General features: G+C 27.9%; 1 protein-coding gene across 4 annotated transcripts in view; it reads left to right on the top strand.

Annotated features, from left to right (window-relative positions):
- Nucleotides 1-17,922, top strand: part of LOC145190501 (uncharacterized) — a 40,060-nt gene extending 22,138 nt beyond the window's left edge. For 3 of the 4 annotated variants that reach the window (XM_090090007.1, XM_090090006.1, XM_090090005.1), the window contains exons 9-36: nucleotides 462-677; nucleotides 895-1,239; nucleotides 1,411-1,573; nucleotides 1,739-2,891; nucleotides 3,138-4,027; nucleotides 4,177-4,272; nucleotides 4,475-4,506; nucleotides 5,158-5,454; nucleotides 5,613-5,750; nucleotides 6,148-6,534; nucleotides 6,764-6,820; nucleotides 7,008-7,138; nucleotides 7,228-7,409; nucleotides 7,723-7,908; nucleotides 9,218-9,285; nucleotides 9,770-10,430; nucleotides 10,585-11,264; nucleotides 11,820-12,059; nucleotides 12,375-12,476; nucleotides 12,938-13,219; nucleotides 13,343-13,403; nucleotides 13,711-13,844; nucleotides 13,973-14,164; nucleotides 14,258-14,401; nucleotides 14,478-14,773; nucleotides 14,854-15,892; nucleotides 16,042-16,449; nucleotides 16,808-17,922. In XM_090090007.1, the coding sequence (XP_089946133.1) occupies nucleotides 462-677; nucleotides 895-1,239; nucleotides 1,411-1,573; nucleotides 1,739-2,891; nucleotides 3,138-4,027; nucleotides 4,177-4,272; nucleotides 4,475-4,506; nucleotides 5,158-5,454; nucleotides 5,613-5,750; nucleotides 6,148-6,534; nucleotides 6,764-6,820; nucleotides 7,008-7,138; nucleotides 7,228-7,409; nucleotides 7,723-7,908; nucleotides 9,218-9,285; nucleotides 9,770-10,430; nucleotides 10,585-11,264; nucleotides 11,820-12,059; nucleotides 12,375-12,476; nucleotides 12,938-13,219; nucleotides 13,343-13,403; nucleotides 13,711-13,844; nucleotides 13,973-14,164; nucleotides 14,258-14,401; nucleotides 14,478-14,773; nucleotides 14,854-15,892; nucleotides 16,042-16,449; nucleotides 16,808-17,791 (9,564 nt within the window). In that variant the 3' untranslated portion in view covers nucleotides 17,792-17,922. The remainder of the gene's footprint in view (nucleotides 1-461; nucleotides 678-894; nucleotides 1,240-1,410; nucleotides 1,574-1,738; nucleotides 2,892-3,137; nucleotides 4,028-4,176; nucleotides 4,273-4,474; nucleotides 4,507-5,157; nucleotides 5,455-5,612; nucleotides 5,751-6,147; nucleotides 6,535-6,763; nucleotides 6,821-7,007; nucleotides 7,139-7,227; nucleotides 7,410-7,722; nucleotides 7,909-9,217; nucleotides 9,286-9,769; nucleotides 10,431-10,584; nucleotides 11,265-11,819; nucleotides 12,060-12,374; nucleotides 12,477-12,937; nucleotides 13,220-13,342; nucleotides 13,404-13,710; nucleotides 13,845-13,972; nucleotides 14,165-14,257; nucleotides 14,402-14,477; nucleotides 14,774-14,853; nucleotides 15,893-16,041; nucleotides 16,450-16,807) is intronic. The other variant, XM_090090008.1, reaches the window with a different exon arrangement.
- The last annotated feature ends 1,097 nt before the right edge of the window (nucleotides 17,923-19,019 follow it).

Below are 19,019 nucleotides of genomic sequence, written 5' to 3'. Positions count from 1 at the left end.
AACTGTAAGCGTATTCTGCCTTTTAACTTGAAGTAAGAAGTAAAGTCAGAAACACAAATTTCATTCCTCTTGTAGATCATGCTCTTATCTTTTTCACTCTACACAACTTTCTACCCTTGACAAATTTTCTAGAAAAAATTTTTTTAATTCTTAGCACAGTTTTCACTTAATCTAATTTAAACTGAAAGATCAGTGATGCTTTACTGTTATCTCTTGTTTGTTGTCTTCTGTGTTCTCGGGAAACCTTACCTTATCAAAATACATATTGGTATAGCTTAGACCAATACTTATTATTTATCAGTTACAAACTGATTCTTTATAAGCTGAATCTGATAATGGTAATCAATATTTTTTTATGATCATCTCTACTGTAAATATAATTTAATGTAACAAATGTTAAATTCATTATGAATTTAAAAAGTTAACATTTGGAAAAATCAAAAAAAAGTTCACTTTTTTAGCTATCTGAAGAAAAAGCGCAGTTAGAGTTGTTACTTGAGTCAGAGAAGGTTTCAGCATCCAAAGTCAACCAAAAATTGTTACTAGTTCAACAAAAGCTTCAAGAAGAGCAAGCATCTTTTCTGGCTTTAAAGGAAGAACTAGAAAAAGTCAACCAAGAGTTAAACATAAAGCAGGAAAAAGAAAAGAAGGTTATCAATGAAAGCATGCAATATCAGGTCTCACACTGTGATGCTGTCTTATTATTCTATAGTTATTAATATGCAATACTTAGTATATAATTATTATTGTATAATTGGTTAGTATGTAAAATATTGTTTTACATTCACTTTATGAATTTTAATCTTATTTTCATTTGAGCTTCATGCATTTACTTTTTTTTTTTTCGAATGAAAAAATATGTTATTTACTTATTGTTTTTGTTATTTGCTTAAGTTGGAGTTAGCTGAAATAAAAGAAAGGCTGGCTATAAATATATCTGATTTCAACAATCTCAAAGTAACAGTTGATCAGAAGAATGAGAGAATTGAACAGCTTAGTGAAGAATTGAAATTAAACAAAGAAGACTTTAAAAGACGAGAGGATACATTGAAGCAGCAATATGAAGATATTCTTTCTACTTCAAAAGAAGCCATGTCTATCACAAACTCAGAATGTTTGAGCAAGCTGAGATCTGAACTCTACATTGATCATCAACAAAGATTAAAAGCTTCAGAAGATATGCTACATGAGGAATACACTAAAAGAATCAAAGAGTTGTCTGATATGAAAGAAGCAGAGGTATTTTTCTCTGTTTTTGACTAAAAGTTTTTGGTGCTCAGGGTTTTTCTTCATTATGTTTAATTTAAAAGCAAACAAATTTCTTTATAATGGTAGTAAAAATGGTAGTAAAAATAGTGATGTTTTGATATTTTGATAATTCAAATATATTATGTTTTATACTTTTTCCAGTTAGTAGACTTAAAATCTGATTATGAAACCCAACTTGCAGATTTCACAAGTAACTTTTCTGCAGAAAAAGAAAAGCAAATGAGAACACTGAGAACTGTTTTAGAAAGAAATCATTCAAAGGAGATTCAAGAATTACTTTCACACCACAATAGTGAAATAGAAGGTAAAGTACTTGCTCAAATATTTAATTCACCACTAAGAAAACATTTTGATTAAAATAAACAAAAGCTGAATGCACTTACATTCTATTGATGCTATTCTTTTAATGTAAAGAAATTTTTTTTAAAGATTTTTTTGTTTTCTTTTAAATTTTTATTTAACTCCTTAGCATTGCAAAAGCATTATTCCGAAGAAACCGAAAAAATAGTGTTGAAATTACATAATGATTATAGCACTAAAATTGTTGAGTCAGAGAAGGCACTAACAGTGGCCAGAGTAGAAGAGTTTGAATCTCTAAAATTTGAAAATGATAAGTTGATTAACAAACAGCTTGAAGATCTCAGAAAATCGCTTCATGAGGAGTTTAAGGAACAAAGTGCTCTTTTAGAAAATCAACATAAAAAAGAAATTGATGAAATATCAAAAAGATATCTTGATGAATATGAAATAAAGTTAGCTCAGAATATAGAAGAGTTAAATTTACAACACGAAGATCAGTTAGAAGTCCAACGAGTTAGTTTAAATGAGATTTTTGAAATAAAACTTGCATCAGAACTTGAAAAAGCAGCAAATGAATTAAAAATAAAACATATGCAAAACTTGGAAGACTTTGATAAAGATCTGCAACAGAAGCACGAAGCAAATATATCCAAAATTATGTCGGATATTCATGTAGAACATGAAAAATATGTTCAAGCAAGGATAGATGAAGTTGTGTCACAACATAATTGCACAATACAAATGCTTAAAGAAAGTTGTGATGCATCAATAAAAAAAAGTAATTTTGAAACAGAGAACACAATAAATGAATTAAAAATAGATCACAGTAAGATTCTTAAAGAACTCACAAAACTGTATGAAGAAGAGCAATTGGAGCTGATTGAAAGTAAAAAAATGCTCGAAGAGAAAAGTATTGAAATGAAGATATTTCATGAGACTCATGACTCTGTTGTAAACAGATTAGCCAGATTTGAAGAAGAATTTGAAAAAAATTCAAAGGAAGTTGAAATTGCTTGTGAAGCTAAGTTCAAAGCTAAACTTGATGAGATGGCTGCTTTTTATGAGGAATTAGTAGAAAAGAAATTGGAGGAGACTGAAAATAATTACAAATTATCAATAACCAAAAGTATAGAAGAAAAAGACCTAGAAGCTAAAATGTTACACAATGCTTTAGAAGAACTTGCTCTTAAAAATGAGAGTTTACTATCCTCTCATCAGCTTCTTCTTGAGGAAAAAATAGCACAGCTTAAGTCACAATATGATGAATTAAGGTCAGCTAAAGACATGGAAATTATGAACCTCTTAGAAAAGCTTGAAGAAAGGTATTTTTTCATTTGTTAAACTTTCTAAATGTTGTAACTCATCTTTAAGCATGTTTTAAGCAACAAAAAAAATAAATAAATAAAAAAACAGGAGATAAAAATATTAATTACAAAAGTTTATTATTGGTCGATTTATCTATAATTATTATTACATATGAATTGATAGTTATATTTTGTAATGATTTATTATATGTTAACAGATTTTATCTTTTATAAAATTTCAAGTATCTTTTTATTATTTTTTAGACGAAGCATTGAAGAAGAACTTCATTTGAAAGTTAGCAAATTAAAACAGAAGAACACATTTCAAATTGATGAATTAAAAATTAGTCATGAACAGCAATTAGAGCAATCTTTAAATGATTTACAGCTGGAACTAACTAAAGAGCATAAAAATAAAATTAAACAGCTAAAAATCAATCACAGCAAAGATATAGAAAAACTAAAGTTTGAACAAAATGAAGAAATATTAATTCTTCGAAGAAATAATGAGTTAAAAAAGATAAATGGTTTAGCAGAGTTGCACACAAAATTAGTTTTAAAACAAGCTATGGAGATAGAAAAGTTAAATTTCAACACAAGAATCTTACTTGAGAAAGAGGCTAATATTTTTAAAAAGCAAATCAAAGAAATGTCCTCAACTGTTGAGCATTTAAAACTTGAAAACAATAAGCTTATTTCAGAGAAGTTAATTGAGAAATATGATAAAGATGTCATGACTGAAGAAGATTTCAATGTTCAAAAAGCTCTTATTGATGAGATTTCTGAACTGAATAGGGAAATATTGAGCTTACAGATGCAAGTGGAAGAAACAGCAAATCAGTTCAGCGAATGCGATGGCAATTGTGAGTTTGCTAACAAGTTAAAGAACACTGTTGAGAAAACTCAACAAGAATTAGAAACTTTTCAAGTCAGTCATAACAAAGAACTAGATAAAATGAAAAATGATTATGATTGTCGGATAAAAAAAGTAGAGGAGCAAGTGGAAGCTGAAATAAAAAGCAAGTTGAAGCTAATATCAGATGAGAAAATCCAAGAGTTTCAGGCTGCTCGTGATGACTTATTTCATCAACAACAAAGTTTACTCAATGAGTTTGTAAAGCAGCAAGAAAGTGAAATGACTCAACTTCAGTGCAGTAAGTTTTTTTTTTAATATTTTTTGGGTTTTTTGTGCTTATTTTCAAATGACCAAAAATTTTCAGAATACAGAGAGCTTTATTTGTTAAAAGATAAGTTAATAAGTAAGAATAAAAAATTAATAATGTTGAATTTTTGTGTGTGATAGAGTATGAAGAAGAAGTTCAAGATTTGAAATCAAAGCTGCAGTGTGCAAATGATGCTAAGGAAAAAGTTCTAAATGTTGCTGCAATTGTTACCAAAGGTGAGGTTTATATATATTATAGTTCTCACTTTATGTACAATCACATTTACCACCTCACCAACAGATTTATCTTATCAGTTTAGCAATCATTAAAAACTATGATCTTTATTACAATACGTTTTTACTTAATAATTCTAAATAAAAGTCAGTAATTAATCTGCATTAACAAATATTTATTTTGTATGTGAATTCATCTCTTTAGACATCTCAACAAATACTGATGATCTTTTTCATGTGAGTATTGAATTAGAAAGTACTCTTACAAATAAGTTTCAAGTATGCATAGCTAAAATAATGCCTAATAATATTATATGAAAATTAATATTAATGTTAAAATTTGTGCCTAATATATATATATATATATATATATATATATATATATATATATATATATATATATATATATATATATATATATATATATATATATATATATATATATATATTATATATATATATATATATATATATATTTTAATATATATATATATATATATTTATGATATTTTTTGTAGTATTTATATTTTGTTGTTAGTTATGAAGCTTCCTCTTGTTTTTATTTAAATGCAAGGAACTTATTTATAAATTAATTCTAACAATAGAACAAAAGAAAACAAATAAAAACTTCATAATAGGGCAATTAAAAAGATAATTTTTAAACAGAATTTGCTGCTTTTTATATTACTTTCTGCTTTCACACAAAACAAAGCTTTGTTTACATTACTTGTATAAAGAAAGTATTTTAGAAGTTTCTGTTTTACACTCAATTTTCTTTATTTTTAATTTTACTTTTAATATAAAATTGTTAATGTTTTAGAAGGAAAATTTATGGAATTATTTTTAAAATCATTTTTTCTGTGAATGTTTTTTTTTTTTTAATGGTAGAATGATGTTGCAACTATAGAAGCAAGTTATAGAAATCAATTATGTGACATGGAACAGAAAATGGCTTCTGCTTTAATAGAAAATGAAGAATTTATGTTGAACAAACACCTGCAGGACCTTACAGACCTTGAAAAGAACATGGAATTAAAGCATTGGAAAAAGTTGCAAGAACTGGAAAGAATTGCTGAGGAGAATATTGAAGAACAGCGCCAGCTATTGCTGGAACAGCAGAAAAAACATGCAACTGATTTAGAAAACATAGAGCATAAAAATTTCCTAACTGTGCATGATTTAAATGTATGATTTGTTACTTTAAACTTGTATTCAATCTAATGTTAAATTAGTTGTTATATGTGACTACAATTACAGTTATTATTTCACAATAAAAATATTTTTTTCCTGTTTAATCATAAAATTGTAAAAATTAAAAATAAAAATTGGTGTAATTACTATAGGAAAAGCATAATCGCTTACTGCTGTCGATGCAGAAGGATTTTGAACTAAAGACTCTTGAGCAAATAAATGCAGTGGTGGCCAACATGGAAGTTGAGACTGATAGAATAAAAGATGAGTTGCTTGCAGTACATGAGCAGGTAAAACAAAGCAATCCATTTAAATCCAATCCAATCCACAATGTCCATTTTTTATAATGTATTAATTTTCTTCTATTTCATACTGTTGTATAATTGTATTGTTGCAATGATCATATTTTTGTAACAATCATATTTTTGCAAGTATCATATTGTTATAATGATCATGTTGATGTAATGACCATTTCGTGGTAGTGATCATGTAGGTGTAATGATCATATTGATGTAATGATCCTGTTGTTGTAATGATCCTATTTTAACTAGTATCAATTCTATTACAACTTTATTATTATTACTTTTAGATAAAATGTTCTCTTTAAAACTTTTTTTCACATGAATGTTTCCATTACTTGAATTTCTTTAAATAACTCTTTCTGAAACTTAGTATTTTTCTAATTAGGAGTTAGACGACTTAAAAAAAGAAATAGAATTGCTTACCGTAAAGTTAGCTACTCAAGAGAGACATATAGAAAATTTAAGTAAAGACCATGAAGAGTTTTATGTAAAGGTTCAAGACCAACACCAAGTTGAGCTATTGCAATTGAAAGAGTCATTGAAAAATCACTATCAGAAAGAACTAATAGAGCTAGAGAATTCTGTTGCAGGTAAAATCAAAGAAGACTCCCACGAGAAGTTAAATGTTGAAAAAAAGCAACTTATGGATGAGTTAACTGAAAAAGAAATTATAATAAAACAACTAAATGCAAATTTACTGCTGGCTGAAAATTATGAGCAAATGAGTGAAGATAGAATAAAAGGATTTGAAAAAGATATAGTTCAGTTGCAGGTCAAATATTGTGTCTATTTTTTATATTTTTTTATATTTTTATATTTAGACCTTTGTTTAAGTCTTTGTGCACAACTTTGAAATTCAATAACTATAAAACTGATAGCAAATAGAAAACCTTTATGGCTCTGAAATTTTGGTATTAATTTTTTTTTTTACCTTTTTGCAATGAAAAAAAAATGTATATTTCAATTTACTTGATAATTAATTCTTGATGTTCTTTTATCAGCATGAAAAAGTTCAGTTACAAGAAAAGGTTGAACTCAAAGACAATGAAATCAATAGAGTAAATAAAAAGAAAAATCTTTTTTTTTTTCTTTTAATAAATAGTAATATTTTAATAGACAGTTTTTTGTTACATTTATGCTCTGAAAGTCTATTAGGCATAAATTTAATGTTCTAAAAGCCATAAATTTTGTTTTACCTAAAGTTATTATACATAGTATTTGTAGTATGTTTATCTCATTTTATAGTTGGCTGCAAGCTTAAGAGAAGTTAACTCTCAAAATGAACTGATGTTCGAGCGACATGATCGTCAAGAGCAAGAAAGTTCCAACCTAGTCATAATTCTACAAAGTGATATTATCAAACTTACAAAGGAGCGGTAATGAAATTTTGGGTAAAATTTGTTTTTCTGCATTTATTAAAAGCAATACTGTTTTATTCTATAATTCTTGTAATATATGCTTTTAGAAATGATTTAACTGGTGTTTGTCAACAATTAAGAAAATCATTAAACAATTTATTAGCCAGCATATTAAATTCTGAAGAAAACATTCACAAGAAGCTGGATGAGATGATTATGTCGAATTTGAGCAGTTCTATTCTGCCTGAAAATTTGTTCTTCAACATAAAAAATGGTAGAAGTGATAGTGGTATATTTTTAAATGTATAAATTTGTAACAAAAGTAGATATATAATAGATAGATTTAATAAAAAATATTTAGCAAATTTCATCATAGATTTAATAAAAATTGATAAGCATGCTATTATATAATTATTTGATAAATATTTATAAGTAAAAGTTTATAAAGATATAGAAACATTATAAAGTATAAAATAAATGCAATTTTAAATTTACATAGTAGCTTTTCTCCAGTAATAAATTCAAAGTGATGTTTCCAATATAGAAGAAAGTCTCATCAAAATATGTATAACTAAACTGTTAGATGTTGTTTTCTTTTAAAGATAACAGTGCTAACACCACACTAGCACTACAGAACGATATTACCAGTGTAGATGAAGCTTTCAGTGAACCTGTTCTAATTACACAAGATGGTAACAGTTTAGCTCCTGATGATGCAGAAGGTTTTTTTAGTCGTGCTGAGCTTTCAAATTCTAAAGTCAATATTCAAGATCCAGAGCAACTTAAAGGTTTGAAAATTTATTTTTAGGTTTTATGCAGCATCAGAAAAAATGAGATATCTGTCATGTTTTAGCAATTCCATAGATAACTGGGTAATAAGTTATTGAAACAACCTTTAGGTGAACTGCGTTTTGATTTTAAATGTTGAAAGGTTGTTCAACTAAGGTCTGTCACTGTTAAGGACTTGTATCCACCAGTGAGAAAGTTTCTGATGAATATTTTGTGTAAACCTTTTTCAGAATTAAAAAATACTTAAAGTATAATTTGAAGATTAATTTCCACAGGATATCCACATGCTAAGATTTTATTCTGCCATTTTGATTTTGAACTTATTTATAATTTCTTTTTGTATTGAAAGGCTGATTATCAAAAAACTAAAAAGATTACAAAGAAAACTACAAAAAGTTACAAGTAAATTTTTGAAATTTCAAGAAGTAAAGTTATTATTCAAAAACACAAAATTTCCATTTAGCCATATATAGACAAAAATTATTTTACTGCAAATAACCTTGGTATTTTACAAGTGCATTTTGTTAAATTATCTAGCTGCAGACCACATCATTGAATATCTTTTAAAAAGCAATATATGAGAAATGTTTTCTCTAGACTTCTAAATAGATAAAAATTTATATTTATAAAAGACTGTTTTCTTAAAAGAAATGATTTAACTTTTTAAAATAATATCATTTGTATGTCCAAATTATTTTTTGGGGGATTTATCTTTTTTTGAAATACCAAATGTCTTTAAGTTATAATTTGCATGTGAGATAATTAAAAATATATATATCTATACTGAAAACTTTTATTTATTATTTTGCTAACTATTAAATGTTGTAATACTATAAGGTCAACCTGCATTGATGTTTTTAAATTTCAAATTATTTCATGTATTTTGTATTTAACTTCTCCATTAAATTTTCATTTCCTGATTTGATTTGAGAACTCAGATCCAAACTATTGCCAAAAAGAAGCAACCCTGAGAATGACTATGAAATTTGTAAAATTGTATTCTATTTTTCTAGCATGGGGGAGTGCACTAGTTGCCTAGGTCATACAAATAGGATGACCTGCTTCTGCTCTGCTTAGGAAGATAAACATTTTAAGTTTGCTTCAGATCATAAGTATTTGAAGTATTTGAAGTATTTAAAGTATTTGGTTATTAGTGGTGTAAATATTTGAAAATTTTACAAATACTGTTTGCTTTTCTCAAAATATTTCATGCTTTCATATAAATGACTACATTATTTTGATTAATATTGTTTCAGCATATTCTTACCAATAAAAGATGTTATACCTTTTTTGCTAAAATTTATATAGATGTTGGTGAACATTTGTTTGTGGTTGTTGACCATTTGCTGCAGATGTTCTCTGCCACCGTTGGAGAGGTATTACCTAAATTTCTAACAGTTTTTAATAAAAAATATTCAGCAGAAAACCTTATTTACCTAATGTTTATCTATAAAGTCCTAAATACATTTGTTAGCAAAGTCATGTAAGCCTAAATCATAGCAGTGTAAATCATAGTGCAGTGTAATTTGAAATTGGTAAATAGAGTATATATTATAAACTGAACTCTCAGAAATAAAAAAAAATACAATTTTTAAATTCAAACAATAAATTTCTGAAATAAAGAAAAAAATCACATAACATCCATAGTTTTGTACCTCAATAGTTTTCTTAAAAATGCTCAAAATACAAACTTGCCACCAGAATTCTAGTAAATGCCTTTTTCTCTACCTCCATAATTACAATTGTATGTGTTCCATTTTAAAAAATGATTAATAGCTTAAAAACTATTTTAGCTTCTTTAAATAATTTTGTTAATTAAAAACTTTTTATGCTTGACTCGTTTTTTTTTTTTTTTTCCAGCTGAATGAAGTTCGAAATGTTTTCAGTGAAACACAAAGTATTAGTAACAATCTTTATGCTGATCTCGAGATAAAAAAAGATCAGCTTTTAAATCTACAATCTGAAAACAACAATTTTGTTCAGCAGTTGGAGGAATATGATTCTGAAGTTAATGAATTAAAATCCAACATTGCTTTAGTAAATGAGAAAAACAACTCTCTTCAAGTTGATATAAAAGACTTAACAGAACTTAACAATACTCTAGAAAGTAAACTTAAACTGCTTAACATAGAGTTATGGAGTGCTAATGAAAGAGTTGCAGAAAGCTCAAGAGAGATTTTAACATCTCAACAAGACAAGCAAAGTTTAGAAATTCAGTGGAAAGAGTGTAAGGAGAAGTTGAAAGAGAAAGAGTTGGAGTTGGAGCTTACTGGTGAAAAACTCTCAAATTTACTGGCAGAAAACAAGCAATTGATGGACGAGAAGAACGCAAAAGAAATCAAGTTTGCAGATTTAAAAATGGAACTTGAAAATGATAGATACACTCGAAAACAAGAGGAACTTGCAGTCTCTAAACGAGCATCAAAAGCAGCATTTATGACTGATGAAGAAAAAGAGAATTTAAAACATGAAATAGAATCATTAAATGAAATTATCAGGGAATTAACAGAAGAAAAACAAGGTGAGAATAATTTTTTATGAAATTGTTAACACAAAATGATTAATAATTAAAATTTTATTTTTTATTTATACAAATATTATTATATATATTTATTTTTTATTTATATTTATTTATTTTTTTTTTAATTTTATTTTTGTTTTAATTTTTATTTCAGAGCTACGCTCTCAAATGTTAGATAGTGGTTATTCTCATAAGGAAGATTCTCTACACTCGGAGATCACAAAAATGGCGATGGAAAATGATGAATTGGTATTAAGTATACAAAAACTCCAAAAGCAAGTACATCGATTGGAAGGTGCTCTTCAAGAAGCACTTGATGAAAAACAACAAATTGAATCTACTTTCCATGATATCAATCAAGCACGATTAAAATCAATGAATGACCAGGCTCGAGGAGGAGGCTCTTTAAACCCATTGGTATTAGACTTCAATGGGGATGCTGCTGCTAATAAAGCCAATTTGAACCACATAAGTCCCATCAAAGATTTACTTAGTTCCACAGTTGGTAACTTTTCTAAGAATATGCAATCAACTGTAGTTGCAGAGCAAAAAAAACCAGTTTTTACTCATGGAAGTCCCATTCTTATGGATCATCCAGACCATCAGAATTTAAGCACTGTTAAATTGCCTATTTTAGATGAAGTTGCAGAGTCAAAAGTGAATGCAGATCATTTTGGTTATGTTTTAAGTGATCAAGATGTTCATTCTTTACAACAAGTAATTGCACTTGTTGAAAGCATTAATCAAGATTTAAGCACAAATACAGCTTTGCAAAAGAAAGACCAAATAGTGGAACCAATTAAAGCTATTGAGATAAGCAGGCTCAAGGAAAAGGTTGATTTGGTTTTTTTATGCTTTTGTTATTAGTATTACTTTTATTATTATTACTATTGTTAATTACTATTGTTAATTATTATTATTATTATTATTATTACTATTATTATTATTATTATTATTATTATTATTATTATTATTATTATTATTATTATTATTATTATTATTATTATTATTATTATTATTATTATTATTATTACTATTGTTAATTATTATTGTTAATTATTATTATTTTTATTATTATTATTACTATTGTTAATTATTATTGTTAATTATTATTATTTTTATTATTATTATTACTATTGTTAATTATTATTGTTAATTATTATTATTTTTATTATTATTATTACTATTATTATTATTATTATTATTATTATTATTATTTTTATTATTATTATTATTATTATTATTATTATTATTATTATTATTATTATTATTATTATTATTATTATTATTATTATTATTATTATTAGTATTATTATTATTATTATTATTAATTAGCATTTTTAGTGTTAGTATAAGATATTTTTCATTAATTTTGTTCTACATGTAAAGGTCTGTGAACTTCATGACAAAGTGTCAGAACTTTTAGTCAGCCATGCTCACATGATCAAATTGTCTTTGCAACAAAAAGAGGATATTGATAAATTTGCTGACCATGTTACACACCAAAACAAAGAAAATAAAGATTCACAAGAAGAAATATTTACAATAAAACTTTATAAAAAAGAAGATTCACAAGAATGTGCTACCAGTTTCCAAGAAAAAGACCAGAAAACTTTTGAAAGTTTAAAGGTTTAATATATGATTATTAGAATGATGCTGATTTTTTTAGCTAATCATATTTTGTCTCATTGTTTTCTTAAATTATAACTATTTATAACTTATTATCAGTTTTTTGTAATGTTAATTCTTATTAATTTTATTGACAAGTCTATGGTTGTTTTCCTCTCTGGGTACTAAAAAAAGAGATTATAATATTTCATATTGAAAGGTTTCTTATTTTTATTTTAAAAATAAAAAAAAAATATTGGTTAAAAAATAGTCATTACTTTTAAGAAAAAAAAAATTTTACTTTTCTTGATTTCTTTGTTGTTTTTTTTATTTTAGGTTGAGTTAGCAAGCAGTGACAATAAAATCAAGTTGCTTGAGAAAGAGACAGAAAAGTTGGGTAAAGAAATTACCTCTATGCGAGAAGAGTTGCGCAGGAAGGTAAATTTGTCTATTTTTACTTATAAAGCAAAAGTAGGGTTTTTAAAGAAATCATTATTCCACACTTTAGTTCATATAAAACTTGAATACAAGTAAGCTGCAAATATTCTATTATCTTCTCATTAAATCTAGTGATTTTGTGTTGCTTTGTGCAATATTGTGTTATAAAATTCCCATTTCTGATGGGTTAGATATTGGGGGAGGGAAAGAACGTGAACATGCTTTTTAGTTAAATTTGTTTTCTTTTTTAAAATCTTATAAAAAATGTTTGTTAAAAAAATACTAAAAAATTATTTATTCCTACTTAAATTGATTATATATTTTTTTGTATAATTTTAGATTAATTTAGTCATGATAACATTCAGATCTTAGTTAAATTCTTTAGTTGAATATTATTTAAATTAAAAGATTTTACTTTCATCATTATAAACAATGTTCGCCTAACTGTTATTTGAACATAGGACATAGAAGGTAGCCAGCAAGCAACTCTCATTAAAGACTTAGAAGTAGTGATAAGTGATCGTGATCGAGAATTAAAAGAGGTATTATTAAAACATAGAAATGTTGATGAGGAAAAAGAACTTTTTAAGCAACAACGAATTTATGTAGCAGAATTAGAAGCGTGTTTAAAAGAGACTCAATTTGTGTTGAATTTAAAAAATGAGGAGTTGAGTACACTCAAGTCTTGGTTTAATGAAAAAAGACCTGTTCTTGATGAGAGAAAATCTGTTAACAAAACAAATGTTAGTGCTTCATTGAATATCTTACATTGGTTTAAAATTTTCTTTACATTTTTTTGCTGTAGGGTTTTTGCTGCAAAGTTTTTTAAATAGAAATCATAATAGTAACCAAGAAAATTTGTTTAGATTTTTGAATTACAAAGTCAGCTCCAGACTTCTCAAGTATTGATTGATGAAACAACAAATTGTAAGATTCTATTAAGCATCATTTCTCATTTCTTTGTTTATTTAAAGTGAAGCAAATTTTTTTTGCTCAGAAATAAAAAATTTATTCTGCAACCTTTTACTCTCATTAATTATATTTATATATATGAGAGACAGACAATGAACATAACAATAATACTGTTATTGCATAAATAAATTATATCATAATTTTTCATAATTATATCATAATTTTTATATATTATAAATTATATCATAATCTTTTAGTTTCTGTTACAGATACTTTTTTTTTCAACTTTTTTTTTGATCTTATGTATTTATCATTTTATCAGATGATTTTTGGCAAGAAGATACTGATAATCAGACAGCTAACCAGACAGTTCATGAAAGACTGATGAATCTTTTACAACGTCAAAAACACCTCCAAGATGAAACAGTAAGATCTCTCACTGACAAAGATGTAAAGGTGAAAATCTTTTAGCATTCTTTTTGTTATATATTCTTTTTGATTTTAAGAAACTTTGATAATCCTCACTTTATGAAATTATAAAGAAAAAGATTAATATAACTTCAAAAAAGAAACTTTTAATTTAGTACTTGCTGAATGACATTCAAAGTGAAGCAGAAGAGGTTCTGAATTTGGTACTAAGCATACCTGAGTTGAATGAGGCTTTATCATTACAAAACCTGCAGCGTCATCAAAATGCTTGGTTGACTGAGAAAAACTGTTTACTCGCTGTCATTAAAAGTTTAAAAGATTTAGTGGTTAAAGTCAATTCAACAAATGTATGTTAATATCATGTTTTATTTTTAGTTAAAATGTTGCAAAGTTGTAAGAATACTTATCACGTTTATACTAATTTCATGTTTGTTTTTTAGATATTAGCTCCTGAGAGTTTTATCGGTGACCGTAGAATTGAATTAGTTAATGCAATAGCTGATTTATTCGAAAAAGAACAAGAAGCTGTTTCTGCTGAATACAAACTTAATGATCAAAATAAAGAGAATCAACCTGTTACTGAGGTAATCTTTTATAATTTGTTATTTTGTGCATTTCCTAAATTCTAAAACTGCATAAAATCACCGCACTTAATTTTAGATTTCTACTTCATTATCAGCGCTTCTTTCCAAAGATCGTGAGTTACTCGTTGATGAAATTAAGAATCTGCGCTCTGCTCTGAATGAAAACAGTTGTGTTCCTCTTAATAATCAAATTGATGAACTAAAGCGTGAAGTTGTCATCTTGAACACTCAAGTAGATCATTTAAAAGATAATCTGGAGAAAGAAAAACTGGCAAGAAAAGAATTAAATATCGAGAATTCTGAAAAGCTTGAAAAGTTAAATGAGTTGACGGCGCAAATTCTCCAATATCAACAGAGTAGCAATGAAGCCAGGTTGTTGTCGATATTTTGTGATTTCTATTTTTAGTTTGTTTTGCTTATTTTGATTTTTTAACAATGACTTTTTGTTTTAGAATGCTTTTGCAAGAAGAAATTTCTCAGTCAAACCATTTAAAAAAGCTCTTAGAAGATGCTGAAAATAATATAATATCTCTGCATAATCTCGTGCAAAGCGAGCGTGAAAGTCTAAATAATCTTCTTGATCAAGATAGTAGCTCTGTAAACGAGCTGGAAAAGCTGCTCGAAAGCGAAATGGAAAAAAGAGTTTCACTCGAAGCAAGGTTAGCAGATCTTAAGCAATTACTTGAAAAAGAACAGTCAAAAGTTAAAGCCATTGAAAGCGAGCTCAGCAGCGAAATCGATAATAAGTTTTATACTGAAAAACTTCTTCACGCTCAAAAACTAAAGATTGCAGAGATGGAACAGAATGAACACAAGTTAGAACTGAAACTTGCAGAGTCACTTTCTAAACAAAAAACATCGTTTCAAATGTTAAGTGAATCTCGTGAGTTCCTTCAAACTGAAGATGATCATTTAAACGAAATTAAATCACAGCCTGAAGCTCGTGGTGAAACTTTCCTCAAAGAGAAAATTCTGTCTCTTGAAAAAGCAAAAATTGATTTACAGGGTGAACTAGAGGAAAATGCAGTTTTGTTGAAGACATATGAAAAAAATATTCGTTTACTTGAAGCAAAATTAACTGGTTGTGAAAATATTTTATCTGTAAAAGAAGCTGATTTAGAAAAATTACGTGCAGAATTTGGTAAAATCATTAAATTAAATGAACGTGAAGTTAGAAATCTCCGCGATGAAATTAAGCAACTTAAATTTCATAAGCCAGAAGAAAATCGCAACCTAGTTTCAAGTGCTCTCGAGAAGGAATGGAGTGCGAGAGAAAAAGCGCTGCATTTACGTGAAAAGGCACTAATAGAAAAAGAGTCCAAGTTAGACGAAGTAATGTTAGAGCTTGAAAAAGAGAATAACCTTTTGTTGGAAAGACAGAGGAGTCAAGAAGATATAGAGCAAGCGATCATGAAAAGAAAGAGCGAAATCGAAAGACTGGCTGAAGAAATGAGGCATGAGAAAATTCAAAAGCGCCATGAAATCATTGCTGTAAGTTATGGATACCGTATGTTAAAAAAAAAAAAAGAATTCTTTGAAAACAAGTTGAATAAGTATTTCGATTTTTTCCAACATCAAATGCATTTGCGTTAAAATTTCTTTTTGTGTTGAGAATTTCAATGTCTTTTTGTTTTTTTAAGGATAAATCCGCCAAAGATTCTTTAAACAGGGAGCATGACCAACTTAAAGAAAATATCCATCGTCTCGAACACAAAATTTCTTTTTATCGTCAGCAAGATGCCAAAAATCAAGAGCTGCATGACTTTTGGGAGAAAGAGCGTGATCATCTACACGCTCAGATTGAACAGCTCAAAGTTCAAAGAGACAAGATTGAGAATAAACGATGTAAACTTTCAGAGAAAGTGGTTGATCTTAAAGAAAAATTAGCGTTTTTAAAGAAAAAAACCGATAAGAGTAATCAAATGCATTTAAAAAAGATTGAAAAACTTCAAGATGAAATTAAAACATTAAAAGAGAGAACTACTTATTCTCCCGAAATTACTGAAGATGGGCGGAAGTTGCTTAATGCAGGCTGGACGATCGCTAAGGTAAATTTTTTAATGCAGGCTGGACGGTTGCTAAGGTAAATTTTTAATCTGAATTTGATTTTTGGTCTCCTTGAACTTAGATGAGCTTTAATTTTTTTTATTGACATTTTTTAAAATTTCAAAAGCAAATGTTTCCGGAGATTTTCTGTCTCTTCATATAAAAAACTGCTTTTGGCACAAACCGAAACCGATGAACTAACCAAATAATACTAATCGTTAATCTTTATCCGATTAACGATTAGTATTATCTGGTTAGTTCATCGGTTTCGGTTTGTGCTTTGACAGGCTTTTCAAGTTGTTGTTAATCAGCAGTATAATGGCAATTTGAAATGCAGCAAAAACGATTTTTTTTCTGCAGGTTCAACGCTTGTATTTGAAGTACTTTCGAGCTGAGAGTTTCCGCAAAGCTTTATCTTACCAAAAAACTTATTTCCTGCTTTTGTTAAGCGAATATGGAAACGGCGAACAGCTCACGCTTAATAAATTTGTTGGTCGACCAGAAAGGTTTTCCTTAACCCGGTTCAAAAAGTTTAAAATTGTAGCTTTGGTTATTATTTCCGTTGTGCGAATGAAGTTTCTTAAGTTGAAGTATCAACGTAATCTTTACAAATCATCGGCGAAATATCCTTACAAAGATAGAAAGGAGAAAAAGTTGCACGAACCTAAAACTAGTCATCAGAACAACCGATTGTCAAACGAAAATGTAAAGTCAACGCCAATGATTCTCAATCAAGAAAAACAATCATTCAGTAAAACTAGCTCTGACGAAAAAACCAATATTAGCAAAAGTTTAGACTCTAAATTTTCCAGCTACGATCAAACTTTGAGAAATAATGCTCAATCTAAATCCCCCAACGAGATATCTCAAAACTTAACGAATGACTCGGAAAATTCGACTGAAAATATTGTATCGCCTCTTAACATAAACGACACGAGTCCTGCTTCTGACAGTAAAAATCTCTCGAATACACCGAGGTATGTTGGAGTTAACTCATATAACCTTAAGAGTAGTTTTGTGACCCAAAGTCAATCTTACTCACCACATATGAAACCGCCCAGCGATGCGCCTCGCTCTTATCCAAGGCCGTCTCCAACGCATTCAGATTTTGCATTAAGACATACTTCCCCACCTGTAAGGGATGTAGATAGCGATGGAAGTAATATTTATATACCACAAACACTTTCAATGAACAAAGATTACGTAGAAATCTATGCGCGACCTAATCAACACTCAAGTACTTCACTTAATCAATACATACGCAAATTGGAATCCCTCCAAACTCGTCTTAAAGAACAATCGACACGTTTTGATAAAAATAAATCTAACTTAGTAAACCTATAATAAAAAACCATATTTTTACTTAATACTCTGTAATAAAATTTTAAATCTTGTTTTTAAAATATATATTGAAAGAAAAAAAAGTTGGTATGTCGAGGAATTTTACTCTCAGTTTAGTGTTCATGAGCACTAAATTTCTGAATTTCTTAGGCTTTGTTAAGTTCTTCCACTAAAATACAATTGTTGAATCCTTGAATTCTCCATGGCTCTAAAATGAATGGCTTTTTCCCCATAGAATAAATTTGTTTAGACATTCAAAAAGTTATCAACGGTGTTTAAATAATAAGTGTGTTTTCGTTTTTAAATCAGAAATCTTTAACTAGTAGGCAGGGGTTGGGTGTACAAGTATAGTCTCAGGTTTAGTTCATTTGTAAAAACAGCTCCAAACGTTTCTTAAAGCAAGAGAATTTTCACTAAAAGTTTAGGAAGCATTGTTCTTGCAGAGTTTTCTACGAATCGTTGCCACTTGGATTTTGTTTAATTTTTTAATTAAAACTCCCATAATTATTTCAAAAAAATTCAAATATATTTATTTTATAAAAGATACATATAGTAACTATTTAAGAAAAAAAAAAGAAAAAAAATAAAATAAAAAAAATACTAACAATACTATTATTTATCACTTTTTTTGCGATCCGTGGCATCCTATTTGTTAATTTATTATTTTGGGTGTAATTGATAACCAGGATTCTTCTAATATCTGCCACAGGTGCTCTTTGGATGTTGGGCATTTTTGTCTGACCTTTCTATCCAATTCTTCCCACAGTAACTCTATTGGGTTCAAATCTAGTGATTGGGCCGGCCAGGTTATGTTCCTTTATATAGTTCTTACATAATTTTGAGGTGTGTTTAGGGTCATTGTCCTGCATAAAAACAAAACCACGACCAATAAGTTCTTAAGCCGGAAGGTATAGCATTGTTTTCTAGAATTGTTTTATATTGTTCTTTTTTCATAATATCCTCAATTTTAACTAGGTCACCTACACCAGCTGAAGAAAAACATCCCCATACCATAACTGACCCACCACCATGCTTGATTGTCGGCACTAAACACTCTGGAATCATTTTTTCTTTTGTTGTTCTTCTGATGTAAATTCTACGTCTTTGCCCAAACAGTTCAAATTTGGTTTCGTCGGCCCATAGTAATTTTTCCCAGTCTTCTTCTGTCCTATTTTGGTGGTTTATAGCTCAATTTAACCTTTTCTTTTTATTTCCAATCCGTAGCAACAGT

The sequence above is a fragment of the Hydra viridissima genome, unplaced genomic scaffold (genome assembly GCF_058129835.1).
Source record: "Hydra viridissima isolate aposymbiotic clone 2 unplaced genomic scaffold, HvirCarnegie_v1 scaffold_6, whole genome shotgun sequence".
Taxonomy (NCBI): domain Eukaryota; kingdom Metazoa; phylum Cnidaria; class Hydrozoa; order Anthoathecata; family Hydridae; genus Hydra; species Hydra viridissima.
This window is presented reverse-complemented; position numbering and strand designations above follow the sequence as displayed.